The sequence below is a fragment of the Typopeltis vanoorti genome, chromosome 12 (assembly GCF_054136105.1).
Source record: "Typopeltis vanoorti isolate ZY-2024b chromosome 12, IOZ_Tvanoo_1.0, whole genome shotgun sequence".
Classification (NCBI taxonomy): domain Eukaryota; kingdom Metazoa; phylum Arthropoda; class Arachnida; order Uropygi; family Thelyphonidae; genus Typopeltis; species Typopeltis vanoorti.
Window position 1 is genome coordinate 95,395,400 of NC_143560.1, and position 17,740 is coordinate 95,413,139.

At 36.1% G+C, this 17,740-nt stretch overlaps 1 protein-coding gene across 1 annotated transcript in view; it reads right to left on the reverse strand.

Annotated features, from left to right (window-relative positions):
- The window catches only part of LOC150101022 (sodium- and chloride-dependent glycine transporter 1-like), a 58,222-nt gene extending 42,352 nt beyond the window's left edge, over window positions 1-15,870 (reverse strand). The window contains exons 1-3 of the mRNA XM_090402222.1: window positions 15,714-15,870; window positions 6,836-7,013; window positions 1,856-1,987 (exon numbers count right to left, since the gene is read on the reverse strand). Of these exons, the coding sequence (XP_090258348.1) occupies window positions 1,856-1,987; window positions 6,836-7,013; window positions 15,714-15,758 (355 nt within the window). The 5' untranslated portion in view covers window positions 15,759-15,870. The remainder of the gene's footprint in view (window positions 1-1,855; window positions 1,988-6,835; window positions 7,014-15,713) is intronic.
- Between the last annotated feature and the right edge of the window lie 1,870 nt (window positions 15,871-17,740).

Sequence of the window (17,740 nt, forward strand, 5' to 3'; positions counted from 1 at the left end):
TACTTGCGAGGAATGTCCCGATTTTCTCTTATGCCACTGCTGAACAATCGATGTCTTTTGTAGATTGATCAACAGATTGCTTTCGTTCTGCGTGATTTTACCTAATTCTTTATTAAATATGTTATAAATATTTAATTGTAAAATGTTGCAAATTTTAGAGTTAAATATTTTGCAGAAATTTTAAACATATTTGTATAATTTTATTTAAAATGAAAAGGAGGATATTTCATGATTGCAATAACAATGCAAAATAAATTCGTCGCATATAAGATCATCAAGAAGTGTTCTAAATGTGATTATTCTATTTGCAAAAATAGATTAAACTAGATTTCTCGTACAGCACTGCTGTCAAAAGTACATACAAGGGTGTACTGAAAAGTTACGATAATCACCATGAAGAAATTGAGGTAGAACCATATAACTTACACATGATTCTACGTATTCCCACAAAGTGTTAGACATTTGTTACAACGCTGCTGCGTCAGTTGCAATCCTCTGGAAAAAAATCTTTCCCTTGTTGCACAAACCAGTCCTCAGCTGTAGATATGACTTCTTCATCTGTGGTAAAATGTATTCCTTTTAAGTGTTTCTTTAAATTTGGGAATACGAAATAGTCAGGTGGGGCCAGGTCTGGGGGAATAACGTGGGTGAGGCAGACATTGAAAGCCCAAGTTATGTACAGTATTATCTTTTGGGTTTCATGAGCAGTGTGAGCATGTGCGTTGTCCTGCAAATGCAACACGCTTCTGCTCAGTTTCCCGCTGCGATTTTCCTTCAGAGCGGTTGAATATACTGCTGCTGTAACAGTTTCAACTTTTTTTTTGAGGTACATGGTAAGGATTACACCATCCATATCTCAAAAGACAATAGCAAGAACCTTCCTTGCTGAATTTTGGTTCGGAATTTCCTTGGACGTGGAGAAGCTTTGTGTTTCCATTCCATTGACTATTGTTTGGTCTATGGGTCATAGTGATGAAGCCATGTTTCATTAACGGTCGCAATACAAGCCAAAACATGTGCACCTGATTTCTCAAAATGACCCAAAATTCCTTGAGATGACAGCACGCGTTCTCTCTTTTGGTCAGCATTCAAACATTTCGGGACCCACTTCTCTTAGAGCTTCTTCATGCCCAGATATCGGTGGATAATGACTTCAACTCGTCCCATGGATATCCCCAGAATCTTTGCAATGTTTTTGGCTGGTATTTGTCTGTCATCAAGGATCATGGCATGCACTGCATCGATGTTTTCAGGTGTGATCGCTGTGGAAGGTCTTCCTGACCGGGAGATGCTGTTGTCTCAGGATGCCTAGTTTTAAACTTGGCCACCCATCTGGCAACTGTTGGATATGCTGAGGCATAGTCCCCTAAAGTTTCGCACAAAGTTTGGTGAATCTCTGTTGCGGACTTTTCTTGTAGTAGGAAAACACGTGATGACAGCCCCTCACCTCTGTGTCTTCGAATTTCTTTAAAACCTCTGACATGTCTTCTTATATATCCTAAAATAAAAAGAACAAATTATTTCAATTTGATGAAACATGGGGGTTAGAGGGCTTTAAGTTATGTTCTTTCTTGTGATTATGTCAGTTGCTTTAATATAATTGTTGTTGTAGGTGTTTATCAGAACTTTTCAGCTCCTCCCGCGTACATTTATCTATTAATAAGAGATGGAAGGGAAGAAAAGAATTAACTTTATAATGTTACTTGCATTCCGTTTTTTTTTTTTTATATTTCTTTCTTTCCCGCCAATTATCACTCTGCTTAAAAGTGAGTTCTGAAAATACAGTAATCATTTTAGGTTCATTATTTCTATTTGTACAGCGTATTCATTGCGTGAATTCTTACAGTTTTCTTACCTTTCGCCAGAGGGAAGCATGTCCACACTTTTATCGGTCCCAGGCTACAAAACTGTCCCAGAGCCAACTCCATAAAATACATGGGTTTTCCAACGACAATTAGCAAAATAAAATACGGTAACAGGAATGCACCTAGAAGATAACTGAAATTAATACCATTCCTACTAATCTTTTAATGATTTTAAGATGAAAAATCTTAAAGATTTGATTTGTATTTGCAGATTTGTAACTGTACAGTGAAATAAATAAATATAATAATAATAATAATAATAATAATAATAATAATTATTATTATTATTATTATTATTATTATTATTATTATTATTATCTGAGACCTCCAGGGAGTGGGGCGCTCATCGAGGGAAGCCACATACAGGGTGTTCGGGATAAATTTGACATATTTATAATTAATTATATTTTTCCGTAAGTTACATGTATTAACACACACTTCTCTTCATTTAAAAGTTTGGACCCTTCTTCATTCATATACAAGATGTCAGAAAGGATGGATAGCTGGAACCCACCTGAATCATGGAAGAGAATAACTTGTATCATGATGATTCGTGCCCGCCATCAAAATAAGGATATTACGACTGCTGCCCAATGCTCCCTGAATACAGTAAAAACAATCAGGCATGAACTAGAGACTTGCAATGGTGACTACGAGGATGTAGCAAGAAGAAAGATCCCTAGCAGACGATCTGATTGCGTTCGTACAGCAGAATTCCTCGCAAATCTGCAGGAACAGGTGTTGAAGAACCCTGGCATTGGAATTCGGGCTTTGTTCGTGGAGTTGCTAACTGTAGTCAAGCCCTGGATAACAAGGGTAGCCAATGGTAGGCCGTATGTATGGCAGCAGGATTCGGCCCCTTGCCACACCTCTGGGAAAAGTCAAAAATGGTTGTCTGAAAATTTCTACGACTTCACCAGTCCAAATGTTTGGCCTCCAAACTCCCCAGACCTTAACCCCATGGATTATTTTGTATGGGGCGCAGTTGAGAAAGACACCAATCGCACTTCCAGTAATACAAAAGCCCAGTTAATGGATAAAATTAAAACAGTTTTTGCGGCCCTTCCCAGGGAGACTGTAGCATCAGCTTGTTCGAGGTTCCGAAGCAGAATTGAAGCTGTGATCGATGCTAATGGTGGTTATTTTGAGTAAATCTTGTTGATAGTATTGTAATTAACTCTGCCTGTAATGCTTTTTTGTCAATTCATTAAATTTAATAGATACAAAGAAGATTTTCTTTTTCCTTACGAAACTGTCAAATTTATCCCGAACACCCTGTATTACCCGTATCAGTTGCCATATCTGTTCATGAATTCATTCAAACCACCTGCATTCACCGCCTCTACTGGCAATCCATACCACTCATTGAGAGAAAAATCTAGCCCTCACCCCCAAGTTTGTAAGTCTCAATCATATCACCCTTCTTTCTCCTGTTTACTAGCGTCTGCAGTTCACAATTTTTCAATCTATCTTCATAATCTGTTCCATATTATTTTTATTTTTAAATACCTCATGATATATGCATTTTATGGCAAAGCATCCCCTTATTTCCTTCAATTTCAAGCATTTTTTTAAATTCCTTTTCCTGTTTCAGTTTTTATTTTGGAGTTCATCTGTATTGTGTGGTGGCGAATACTTGAGCAAATGATTTCACTGTTGAGAACCGTCATGCAATATAAAGGGCTGAAATCACACCAAATTACACACACTTCCCTTTTTATACAGTTTATGTAATATTGCGCAAAATCCGCAGATTAATCATGCTAACAGATAAGGACACGAGGAAACTAAAATCAATTAGAACAGCGGAATTAAGCTATTAAGGTAGGTTAATATACACCTACCGAACCTCGAGTGCCTACCAAATTCTGCTAATTACACCAACATACTCGATCATGGGGTTTTAGTCCTAACGTTCTTCATTTAGAAAAATGCACCGATTTTCAAATATACTTGCTCTGAGAAAACAGTGTTGCTGGGGATATTTCTTGATGATCAGCGGGCATTTCACAACATTTATTGTGGCCACGATCACGAAATGTGTTCTGCTTATAGACTTCTGAAGAAAAGGATTCACTTTGTGCAATGTCGAATATTTCGGAATCTCAAATGCTGCTATATGAAGAAATGTAGTTAGCAAGCTACGTTCTGTGATTTCACCTTTATCATTCAGTGCATTCGATAGCTTTCTTACTATGTTATCGCTCGTTAGTAAAGAGTAATAACGTGATCTAAGACATTAAGACACCTTACGTATCTCCAAAGGCGTTTACTAGAACAACAACGACAAAAAAAAAAAAAAAAAAAACGTGAACATGTTATATTTTTATCTTAAAGCGACCACATAATACGTTAATGCTATTTAACTGCCTACTTAATTGTTTTTTTGGTATATTATCACTTAGTATTTACGCATATGCAGATGGCAGAATTTACTAATGAAATTCCACCATTGCTTTTAGAAAAAAATAAAAAAAAACAAATTCACAAATACACTGAACTTAGAAAAGGTAAATGGGCTGTCGAATTGTGTCAAGGATCCGTTCAAAAGTCTCATGATTAATGTGACTGCATAAAGAATAGACTCTGACAGGATGCCAAGATGAATCTCCTTCAATTCAGAAGGTGTCCATTTTCGTGGGAGATACCTAAAACTTTGTATTTTCTGCCTTTGTTGCAAACTGTTATTGAAATGTGGTTTTGGAATGTTCTAAAATCTTTTCCTCGAATTTCATTAAAATGCGAAGAATTAAACATTTTTCCTTCGTTGTTAGATGAGTGACATGATACTGTGGAGTTTCATCCTCTTATGCTATCTGACGATACAGTTTTGCCATTCCTTGACACAGACGGTTGTTCAGCGCGTCGATCCCTTCCCTTCCCTCTTAAATCGACAGACCCACTCAAAGATTGGTGTGCCTCATAACAGTATCCTCATACGCTGTTTACAGGAAATCATGTTTACGGTTTGCGAATAAAGAAATTTAACTTTTTTAAATTAAAATTTATAAATATACTTTCAAACAACGCCAAAATCGTTACGGAAAAAAAATCCATTTAGTGTTATTGTTCGTAGCAGCAGACTAACAGCCTATAACTCAACTTGCCTAAATTTGCACTCTCATAACTAGAGCGCTCTTAGTTCGCCTAACTAGTTCGTCCTTAGCTTTTGGGCAAAAGCTAAGGACGAACTACATTTTTACCTGTATATGAAAAAATTTTCTTGACTACAGCCAAATGTGGACATAAATTTATTGCCAGCATATTAATAAATTATATTACACAAAAAATGTTTTATAAATTTCGTACAAATTAACTGCAATGCGTTTTTCGCAAAAGTTACAATTTTCTTAAGGATGTAGTTAAGGAATTATGTACAGCACTTACAGAAAACTATGCTGAGAAAGCATTTCAGTATGCAATATGTCCACCTGAACTGCGATGCAGCTCTCAAAACGTCGTATCATGTTTTACACCAAGTGATTCAGGAGTTCTTGAGGGCAAACTGGCCCACTCCTCCTTCAGAGCAAGGATAAAGCCTTGTTTGTTTTCTGAAGGGAATTTCGAGCACCAATGCGTCACCCTGTCGCGTCCTAAACGTGTTCTATGAAGTTGAGATTTGGGAAGCATGCTGATTCGATTCGATTAATATTCTCGACCTCCTGAAGTACCTCCACTGCTCGTGTACGATGTGGTGTGGTATTGTCATCCATGAAAATGAATTCTTCGCCTACAGCACCCCGAACAATCGAACATGATGTTAAAGAACTTCATTGCAGTATCGTTCACCAGTCATAGTCCCTTTTTCCAGTACTTGTAGCTCGGTGCGTCCATTAAGCATAATGCCTCCTCACACCATGATCCCTTTCAAGAAAATTTTCACGATAAGCAGTACTACTTTCACACCAAATCAAGCGTCGTCTAGAATGGAGGAAAGACTAAAATGACTCTCATCTATGAAGAGTACATTTTAGTCCATTGGTATCTTGTCCAATTATTACGGATGCAACACCACTAAAAAGGTCCACAACGAGCTGTGGATAAAGGGATGCAGACTACAGGCCTACTTGTCGCAGACGTCTTGCCACAGTTTGTCGGGATATCCGCGTAACTGTGCTTGAATGGAGCCGACTTGCAAGGTGACCTGCCATCATTTACGTTTCGCTGTTATAACCAAAAATCTGTCTTCATGCTCCGCGGTAGAACGAGAGCGACCTCTTAGCAAACGTGTGGAACACATTCCATGGGTTTGAAACGCTGCCCAGAGCCTGTGTAGAACGTTATGTGAAATTCCAAACTCTCTGGCATTATCCGTAATTCTGCGGCCTTCTTCAAGCTTTCCAATAATTCCTCCCCGCATGAAATCATCTAGATGATGTCTTTGAGACATTACAAGCCCTCGAAGTTTGAAACTTGATTGCTTCACAAAAAGAGCTTCCTTCAAACACAATTCGCTTAGCGCAGCCTTTTATCCTGTTGAATGCTGCCATGTGATCCCGTTGTGCTCGAAATCGACAGTTATCCAAAATCCAGATTTACAAATTCAGAAATAGTAACTTGCAAATCTATCATAAGACTAGTGACGGTTGATTTTTAAATGGTGTCAATGTGGCTTTATTTTTTTCATTATTATTATTATTATTTTGCCTACTCCTTTCTCATCTCCAAAATATTCACTGGCTGTGACATATAAGAATTCATTCAAAACAACGTACAGTTCCGATGCAATACTTCAGCAACTTACAGGATACGTAAAAAAACACGAATAAAGCATGAGGTGGTCATGAGATCGTGTTCTGAAAACTGTATTACAATGAATTATTCATGACGTAAATATCAAAGATAGGTGAAAGACGCGTGACAGAATAGCGGGAGAAAGAAGCAAGAAAAGAACAGAAAACAAAATAAAAACCAAATACATTAAATGGAAAGAGAAAAAAAAAAGGGGGGAGAGTGAATAAACTGCTTACCTCCTCCATTTTGATATGCCAAGTATGGAAATCTCCAAACGTTTCCGATGCCGACGGAGAGTCCGATACAAGACAGGATGAACTCCGCCTTGTTTCCCCACTGGCCACGTTCATTGGCGTCTTTTGACAATGTGTTCACGCTTTTAACTGAATTTTCTGCCGTTTCATGAGAATTGATCTTGAAAATAAAAATAAATTTAAAAAATTATAATAATAAAGTCATGCAAGAGAAAAGCAAATTTTGGTTTTCAAAAATACTAATAACAATGCTACAGAAAGCGAGTTTTCAATACCCTTCGTATTCGTAACTGCCATTCCAGCGTCTCCGTAGCTCAGTCAGTTTCGGTATGCCTTTCGGCTGAAAAGACCCGCCTTCGAATCCCGTCTAGGAAGCGAAGAACTATTATGTCAGGAATTTTCAAGTGAAGATGAGGTAGCCTGTCACATACAGAGTTTGAGTGTTTTTTTCCTTCTGGAAATTCGTGTTTTCTTCCTGAAAACCGGCCATGAAAACATACGCAATTTACATACAAAAACTATACGCATAGCACTAATTACAACATCCTGCAATAACGATTAGAAAATCTAAGGATGCTTGAAAGGTTGTGAATGCGTAAAGGCATATTAAAAGCATAAGCAGAAAAACTGCCAATCCCATTTCGTTTCGCATGAATTTCTATAATTAATTTTCAAGTTAGGAATAATTATACAAAAGAAAAGAGCAATCGAAATCTTTCATTCGTATTTTAGAATCCTGCATATTGATTTAAGTCACCCTGAGGTTCTGAATAGAACATCAGAGCAACTTAAATCAACATGCAGAGTTCTAAAATTATTTCCTCTTCCGATCATCTAAAACTTTCAGAGGAAAGCAAAACATGGGAAAATGCTTTTCCCTTTCTCTGGTTTGTAAATCTCGTTCGTAAGTTAGGTTCATTTCATATTTTTTATTAGTTGAATCCCTTCTACGAAACGCTGTATGCATAAACCTATAAATAGGCCATTCTCTGTGGACTAGGAATAATCTATTCTAGAGGCAAAACATGGAACTTTTTCAATAAACTTCAGTTCTCCGTTGAGTAGTGGCTGCCTCATATCGAGGAATGAAATTGTCTCTCACCTAAAGCAGTCCATGCCCGCAGTGGAATTTGAATCCACTAGTCCGGCAATATTAATATACTAGCTCTTGCTACCAGAAAACTCGATCATATTGTTATTATTATGTAAATTTTGTTGTTAGAAGAAAGAGAATTTTCGCAGAAATTATTATTGCCTAATACAAATATTACATGACCGTTCTCTTATTTCACGTTTAATGGTGTAGTAGCTGTGTCTCTTAACCGGTGTATTAATAAAAATTAAGCAGTTGCCTATTATTTTCTAACAGGTATAAAAAAATTAAAAATTGCCAACGGCGAAGTTGTATAACTTCGTTTAAGTTATACAACTTCGCCGTTGTATAACTTAAACCAAAAATGTACAAAAACCAAAAATGCTACTTTGTTGGATGATTTAGCAGACTTCAGTTATTAGAATTCTGTTCTGCAGAAAGTGCACAATCACAGGTCTGTTGGGATAAAAAAAGAAAAGAAAAATTCATGTAAAAGAAAAAACAATTATGCGTTATGTAAAAGGCAGAACTTATATAAAACCATTATAATTGGATTAATGTGGAAAGTCTGAGGATATCAATTTTAGTTGCCTTTTTTTTCAAAATACGGAAATATCTCTTAGCGTTTTTTGATTTACAAGAATAATTTATTTTAATATTCATCGTAAGCGATTACTTTAGCATTATGAAACTCAGTTTAATACACAAACATATCAGCCTTTTCTGATATAGATGCCATGCGTTATTTTTGGTTTCAATTTCGGCAACACCTTCTCTTTTTCTTTTTTTTTAACCCCCAAATGAACTTTATTGCAAACTTCGATGCGGTTTCATGCGATCCCAAATAAAATAGATTAAAATTTTTCATTAATTCCTTAAATCTTTCCAGCATTTTTTAAAGGACGGTGGTGCAGGACAGGACATTATCTCCAGATTGTTAGTAGCGAGATAGTTAAAAATTGAAAAAGTTATTGATATTAATCAACATCTGTTGCTAATAATTTACATGTACAGCGTAGAATAATCTTTGTTCATTTACACTGAAGGAGATAATCCATTTAGTTGCCTCTCCTCGTACATTTTATTTTCCGTGTTATTTACTTCCTTGAAGAATATGTAACTGTCCTCTGCTAATGTAAATGTAACATTTAACCATAGCCAATTTGCCTCTCGTGAAAGAGAGAAAAAAAAGTTTATCTTGAAACTGATTAATTTTATGAGTATAGCGAGTAATCAGTAATCTAATCTTTGTTGTACGATGTTATGATGGAGTTAAGGTAATATAAATTACTCTGCTCTAACCTACAACCTCTCACTATTGTGTGCATTTTGATATCATATCGCATCTTATGAGAAACAAGGATCACGTTCATCTGCAACCTCACCACTGTGTACTCTGGCATTCTAATTATCTGTGGAATAATTCTAACAATGTTCGCACCTGTAAGCAGAGTTTCAGATATCATGTCATAGCAGTCACTCTCGAATCGGTGTGCTACCATTAATAGTCAGAAGACATTCTAGGTATTCAGACTGCTTTCTTACACCTGATATTGCACCTGTGAATGGCGGGCACAAGGAACAACAAGAATATATTTTTTTTATTTTTAATTAATATAAAAGAATATTAAAATGTGTGAAAAAAAGAACACGTGATCACAGTAAAAAGGGTTGGATATTTAATTAAATAAACTAATCAACAGATCGTTTGAGTTTGCCACAACATTGTCAGTTCATAAAGCCGAGAACAATGAGAAATTTAAATACAGCTGTTTATAATTGCTATATAATATCATATATAGCAGTTATAATCTGCACTGAACTGTTATAATATCATAACAGTTCAGTACAGATAATAATTTTACATTGACACGTAATACATTTTACAGTTATATTTATTTGCATTATGCATTTTACGTTTACACCATCAACAGCCATTGATGACGACAATCATAATAAATAATGCGATTGGGTGTATACCAGATTAAAACTAGAACAATCTTAAGAAATTGAAGTATATAAAATATTTTAAAGGTAAATAATCTATTAAATCCTCTAGTATTTTATTCCAACGAAGTAGATAAAGCTCTTTTAGCTCTAAGCAAACTTATCTTGGAAGATCGGTTTGAAGTCAAGTCCAACGACTTCTTCTTGGACACTTAGGACGGAGATTTCACAGACATCATGGTGTAGAATACATCAGGCCACTGCTGCCGTCTGAGTTCTAAACCCTAACGAGTATATATTCTTGTTTGAAATAGTGAGTTCTGCGTTCGATTTTTTAACCTTGGTAAAAGTTCAAGTTTCCAGAAGGGAAAATTCTGTCTATGTGCCAAAACTCAGTCGGTGACTAAAATCAAACCGAAACGTTTCGGTCTTTCTGCCAACTGTGGGTAGCTATAGAGGAAAACGGCATTTCCACAGGGCTACATAATAGTGTTAGGAAAGTGAAATATATAACAATATTTTATGCAATTAGAAATGACGATTTCGTAAACTTTTTGAATAGAAACCCCATCATTGCCATTAGGATTTGGACGACGTAATAAGATTCAGACTTTTTTTGAATAAAGGTTTATGTTTAAAGATGCTTCAATATAGCAATTTGTAATTAATGTAATGAATTCCATTGCTAGTGTTAAATCCATTTTGGGTCACTTCTCACGTAGGTGGTTATGTCAGACAAGTATAGTTCATCTAAGAAACGAATCCGTCTGTTTGGCCGTAGTTCTCGAGAAGTTTCAGCTCACTGCCACCTTCAAACCATTAACAAAAATCCACAAGCTGTTGTGGATTTTTATCTGTATCTTTATCTTTATCTATATCTATGTTGCTCTCCCTTAAACAGACTTGTCCCTTTACGAAGTCTCGTGCTTTGTACGCTATCTTAGTTTTAATGAAGCATGCCATCATTTGAGAAGCAAATTTCTGAATATCAGCCCTATTTCTGCCTATAGAATCGCATAGTCTGAACTGGTCCAATATGGAGTTGACAGTAGCTGTAGACTTTATTGGGATAATTCGAAATTGCTACACTGAAGCTTAGATATTTACGTTTGTTCAGAGAAAACTTCAAGGCTTTATTATATCATCCATATCTTAATCACGGTAATAGAGTTTATATTCCATAACTAGTCTCATACGGAGGTGGCTGTCTTTATCCTCTTGGAAACACTGGTCAGTTGTTGTTATTGTGTGTGTGTGTGTGTGTGTGTGTGTGTGTGTGTGTGTGTGTGTGTGTGTGTGTGTGTGTGTGTGTGTGTGTGTGTGTGTGTGTGTGTGTGTGTGTGTGTGTGTGTGTGTGTGTGTGTGTGTGTGTGTGTGTGTGTGTGTGTGTGTGTGTGTGTGTGTGTGTGTGTGTGTGTGTGTGTGTGTGTGTGTGTGTGTGTGTGTGTGTGTGTGTGTGTGTGTGTGTGTCACGGCATTATGTATATTTTTTACTGTCATAAATTGCATGTGATATCTATATCTATGTTAAAAATCACTGCACATTCATTTATTACATTTCATGGCTTGTCCAACATGTTGAAACAATGATACTTCGAGTAGTCCGTGTTATATGTATGTATGTAATGAACTCTGCTTAACATTTTGCTCTTGCCTACTGTTTCTCACAATGTATCTCAGTGTGTTTCTTTGTTTGTTTTATTTTGCTATAGTCTTCGACTGAAAAAAAAAAAAAATAAGAATCACTGTAATAGAGAGAATGCAGGTCGTGGGGTTGTCACTATAGTCTGTTAGGGCAACTGCCTAAATCATGCTTAACTAAATTTAGTATGCTTTTCTCTGTGTGTGTGTGCGTGTACGATATAATTACCTCAAAACTTTATCATTTTTTTTCTCTCTAAACCTGTTTCCTCTCCTTTCCTTTTATCTTAAAAATAATCAAAAAATATTCCACTTAGCAAATATACATAACTGCAATCTAACCTCATTAGAATGATTTATAATTTCTAATCTCATATTCTAATTACTTTAAAGATTCTGCTTTCTCTGATATGGAATATTGGCACAAACAGGTGCATATGCGTATGTTTGCACTGATAATACCTTGTATCAGATAAAGTGTAATTAGCCTGGAATCTTCTCTGTTTAAACGTGTTCGTTTAAACATGTTTTTTTTTTTAAATCCATTCTCTCTCTAAATTGTTTGCTATTGTAATACTTCAAATTACAATTGCTCTTATATTACTGCAACACTGCAGAAATTAAGAGGACTGTTCATAATTCCGGTGAAATTGCGAACTTGAACACTTCATTTCTGCATTGCCTTTCCAAATATGAAGAAAGTCGTTATGAAGCTGCCATAAAAAGTCATAGAAATGTTATGATGATTAATAATCGTTTGCTACTCAGAAACCATTATTTATTGCACACATATATTAGAGAATATTAAATTGCAGACTATTCATTGTGTTTCCGCTTTTGTAATTTTAGAAATAATATATGAATAGACACTTTTATCAGAGTGTAGAGGTGTTGCGCGTGATATCTGCAAAAAAAAAAAGAGTTGAAATAGCCTTCAGCTACTCCATTACTCCTGCCTTATTCCTTATTTCAAGGGTACATGAAACAAAAACAGCTACTTCTTTATGATGGGCCACCAACCGCACAGTTGGAGATATCGCTGACCTCAATTATCTTGTGCTTTCGTCAGCAGGGCAGTTCGTGCTTCTGGCATTATTAAACCCAAAAAGAGGCGGAGAAAATCGGAGTCATGTGACTGATGCTGAAGTTAGTGCTGAACCATAAAACAAAAGTGTACAGCTGCTCCAGATTCAGGTGAACACGTGAGATTCCAGCATTGTGTTAAGGAAGAGAAAATGCGTTTCTTATCCTCTCCGTGTTTCACTTTTCTTTAGAAAAGCATCCACAATGGAGGTTTGAAGTGGCTTGAATAAAATATCATGTTTCGTCGCAAGAGCAAGATTAGACTATGAAAGCTACTAATATACTATAATGCTGCATCCATCGTCGGTCATTAAAAAAATAATAATAAAGAAAATAAATAACATATTTCAGCCTTTGTGAATTGCAATGTGAGCCATAGTCACAGATTCATGACAAATATGCATTTGCATATTATTATTCTGAGACACAATCGAAAGACAAAAATGAACTATAATATATGAATAGATATTATAGTTCATTGAACTATAATATCTATTTTATACATTATTCTGTCAATAGGAACACTCTTTACATATAAAGAGTGTTCCTATTTTGACTGTCTTTTGAAGAATAATTGATGTTTCGCGTCTTTTTTTGATTACGCTGCGCAATAAAGTTACTTCAGATTTAAATTAGACTCCGTAGAATAGAACTCCATTTATAAGTTTTCAAATAAAACTGAGCTAGCTGATCTCATACGGAGGTGACAGAGCTCCCTAACCCGAAAGGCAGCTGAACCGGACAGTGGCAGATATTACAAACTGTGTAGATGGGATTGATTGTCCCATTCTAGCAAAATCAGGCGGGAAGAGGGGGGAGTTGCGTTCTCTGCTTCACTCACTGCACTATCCAAAGATGATTCCAAGGCGCTCCTTACGATAACATTTGACTTCTTTTCGTACTTTTATCGTATTTGTTGCTATATTGTTTTCTTCGTTGGTCGCCCTAACATCTATGTTTGCTTTTCAGTCTTATTTTTTCATCTTTCAAAAAAAAGAAGAAACCAACATTTTCACGTTGGTTTTTCGAAAAACACCGTGAAAATGGCGCTGATTCATGCTCGTTATTCAATAACTTCTTATTGCCAACACTAGCATCATTATTCAGCAGTCGCTTATCCACGAATCAACAACTTCGTAGCGAGTACACTGAGCAAGAGGGCTGGATATTCCCATTAACTTGCCATAGCAAATTTCACATGTCAAGATTAAAGCTTTAGCTGGTAGCCAATATCACAAATGCTACCGAGATTGGGAACGGCCACGGCTCAAGGCTAAGCGGCACCCATTCTCGCAAGAGTTAGCCGAGATTACGTACCTCTTTTATGTATAGAAAGAAACAGTTATTGAGCCGCAAGAAGCGTAATGCCAAAGAAGATGAGATGACAAAACGTATCTTCACAGCTGCGTACATTTCTTATTACCAATACCAATACCAATGTCAGTGAATCTTTAATTATTATAAAGGCAAGTGTGTGTGTGTGTGTGTGTGTGCGTGTGTGTGTGTGTGTGTGTGTGTGTGTGTGTGTGTGTGTGTGTGTGTGTGTGTGTGTGTGTGTGTGTGTGTGCGTGTGTGTGCGTGTGTGTGCGCGCGCGCGTGTGTGTGTGTGTGTGTGTGTGTGTGTGTGTGTGTGTGTGTGTGTGTGTGTGTGTGTGTGTGTGTGTGTGTGTGTGTGTGTGTGTGTGTGTGTGTGTGTGTGTGTGTGTGTGTGTGTGTGTGTGTGTTCTTATTTTAGGTCACAGCTTATAGAGCGATAAAAAGTGCCTCTGGAATGTTCACATGATTTGGGTCAGAAATTATGATGATGTCATGGCAAACGTATCTCGAATAGACAATAGGAGTCCCCTTGGATTGTGAAATTCTTTTACCAGAATTCAGAATTTCACATTCTGGTGAAAGTCGTATGCTCATTTAAAATCTTTTATAAAAACATGGAAAAAATAATCCTTTTTTTTTTAATGAAATGTCGTCCCACGTCTTTGCAAACTGCAAGTATAATATGGTTTCCCTTGATTTCATTCAGTTTACTTATTGAATACAATGTCTCTACCTTATTGACAGACCATTCAAGAACACTTTACGTTATATTCACATCTTGCATTCGAAGGAATACCGAGCATAGCAAACTATCACCATATTTCGTTATAGTACTATATACAATATATATATATATTTTTTTTTCTTGTTCGATCATATTAAACTTTAGATAAGACTTATGTTTTATTGCGTTGCAAATACGAGTAATTTCGTGTTAACAGGAGATAAGGAGTTAATCTAACTGTCATTAATCGTTACGTTAAAATCTTCCTCCGAAATGAGCCTAAATTTTTTTACGTTCATTTTGAAGCATTTTTTGAGCAATATGTTAATTTTACAAGCAACTTTAATAATAATGTGAAATTCGCACATACATGCCTTTGTTTGATTAATCTTATTGTGGCTAATTTTGCCATAGAGACAAATACAAATTTATAGAACATGTTTTAGTAAGTGTCAGTTTATAAATTGATAACAGTTCTTATCTTTTTAAATAGAATCTTTCAGTTTGTTTATTCTAATAGTTGTATAATAATAGATAATGGATGATTTCTTGTATTTGTAAAGGTCTAATCGTAAAGGATTAGAACTTTCCGCAAATGAACTCAGGTAAGAATAACCGATCAAAATCCACTTTGGCACAGAGTATCTTATTAGGTGTAATCATTTAGCCCTCTTGGTTTTGTCCAAGTGAAAAATGGCAGTACGAATTACAGGGGATAAAGGGCCTAGTCATTTATTAATATATTACGCATACTTAGGTGACGTTATCTTGGCTGTTCTTGATTAGGCAAAGGTGATCAAGAAAAGCAAATATAAAAACAAACAAAAAAAAAGTATTTCCTAGGGAAAGTGATATTTCGAATTATTGAGGATTCCAGAACAAACATTCAGTACTAAATGAGTTCTTCCTCACCGAAAAAGGTCTACGAATTTTGAGCAAGAATATTTCAATTCCATCTCAGTAACATTTTATAGAAATCATTGCACAGTTACGATTAGTTTACTTTCGGAATGCGTATTTAACACTTGAAATATTATATTAAAGGCTTCGTTTACCTTGCTGACTACAGCAACGACTGTACCATCCTTAGAAATATCCATCAGCTGAGAAGCGGTACAAGAAAATAAAGCGGAGTCGGTTTTTCATTCCAGCGAATCACCTGTCATAATGAACCAGCATCACAAAGAACGAATCAATAGGTAGCGTTGGCACACGGTGTGATAGCTCTGTAGTATGACGTGTACGTAGTGGAAGTTTCCTGTGTCATGTAGCCTCTTGGCCATTCACATTGTGTGTGTAACCATACGTCAAGGGTAAACAGAAATATCAGACCGGTCTGTTTAGCACGAGGATAGTAATGCCGTAAATGTAACTAGTTATATCCGAAACCATATGGCTAAAATAAGATTAAAATAAACTCACTTTGGCAACAACTGAAATGATGCGGACATTTCAAAGTAACAGATCCTCAAATAAAGAATTGAATGGAAACGGAAATAAATAAGCAAGCACATAAAACGAATGCATAGATTTCACTTATTATTATTATTATTATTATTATTTAGTACCGCTCTATTCTACATTACACTACACTACACTACAATTTGCATGTGTTCTCCAGTAGAATTGTCTAATTTGTGGGCGGAAAAACTTCAAAACTAGAATAAAAATCCTACCTAAATTTACTTCAATTGAAAAAGAGCTTATAAAGTTTCTTCATTCATAACAAAACCTTGTGTTTGGCAACTAAAGGGTGAATGTCGCTGTTCTGTTCTGGGTAAAAATAGGTCATCATCTTAATAAAGACTATTACTTCAGGTCTGAAGTGCATTGCAGAATTGTCAGATGTTGTGCAAATTTCTTTACTACATTAAAAAAAAAAATTAAAGTTTGCTAAAGCATTTAGGAACAGAATATCTAAAGAAAATTTCCAGCGCTAATTTAACTGAATTAGTCTATTTTACTGATATGAAACCATACGACGGCTAAAAACATGCGATAGTTTCAATCAGAGGTTTAACGTGCTTTAGCCACTGCAAAGCTTCTTCAGAAATGCGGAACAAATTCTTGATACTATGAGTAGCAACATGTAGAGAGGCGGACAACTGGGGATTTCTGGTAAGTTTGCAATTTGGGGTGAAAAAAAAAAAAAAATCAAGTCTGTGCTGATGTGATTAAATACTGAGTGGATCATTCTAAGCTAAAGAATCCAAGATGACTATGAATGCTAAGAATAACTTCAATTGTTAATGTTTCATCTCAATATTCAGGTGAGTATTGCTTTGGTATTAAATCACATTACAATAAAATCCAGCATCTCCGTAGCGCCAGTCGCGAGGACATGGTCTAAGGCACCTCGCTTCGCTCGTAAAAATATGGACTCGAACCAAGTCAATGGCGTAAGAAGTCGTAATGACAGGCTTCTTATTTAAACGTGAAGTAGTAGGTCTCATATTGAAGTGCACAGTTCCCCCCTACCAGAAATTGGTGTTTTATTCCGGAAAACAGGCAAATCGACAAAAAAAAAAAAAAAAATTACAGATGATAGAGGCTTAGTCGAACTGTAGTACTATTATAAATTTAGTTTAATCCTTTTTCCAAGTGTAAGCAAACAAAGTTTTCCCCTGAACTATCTTCAGGACTGAGTAATATATTCTTTACCAACTGGTGGTAAAGGTGGACCTAGCCCTTATCACTCCTAGTCTTAGTATCTCCCATGATGCAAAACACATCTCCTTGCAGACATGTATAGTGCTATGAATTAAGGGAATAGCCACTACCCAGATCGATTTCGACCTTTATTGAGGTCTCGTCAGTGGGAGCCAGACCCAGAAGTGATGATACCACCTCTGGGTCTGGCTCCCTAAAGGATTAAACTAAATTTATTATAGTCTAACCAAGTGGAGAAAAAAACTTCCAGCATCTTTCTCTAAATACAGAGTAATTTAATAATAAGGTGAGACACCTTTTGACAGCTTTTGGATCTGGCTCCCACTGACGAGACCTCAATAAAGGTCGAAACCGGTCTGGGTAGTGGCCCTTCCCTTAATGCATAGCACTATACATGTCTGCAAGGAGATGT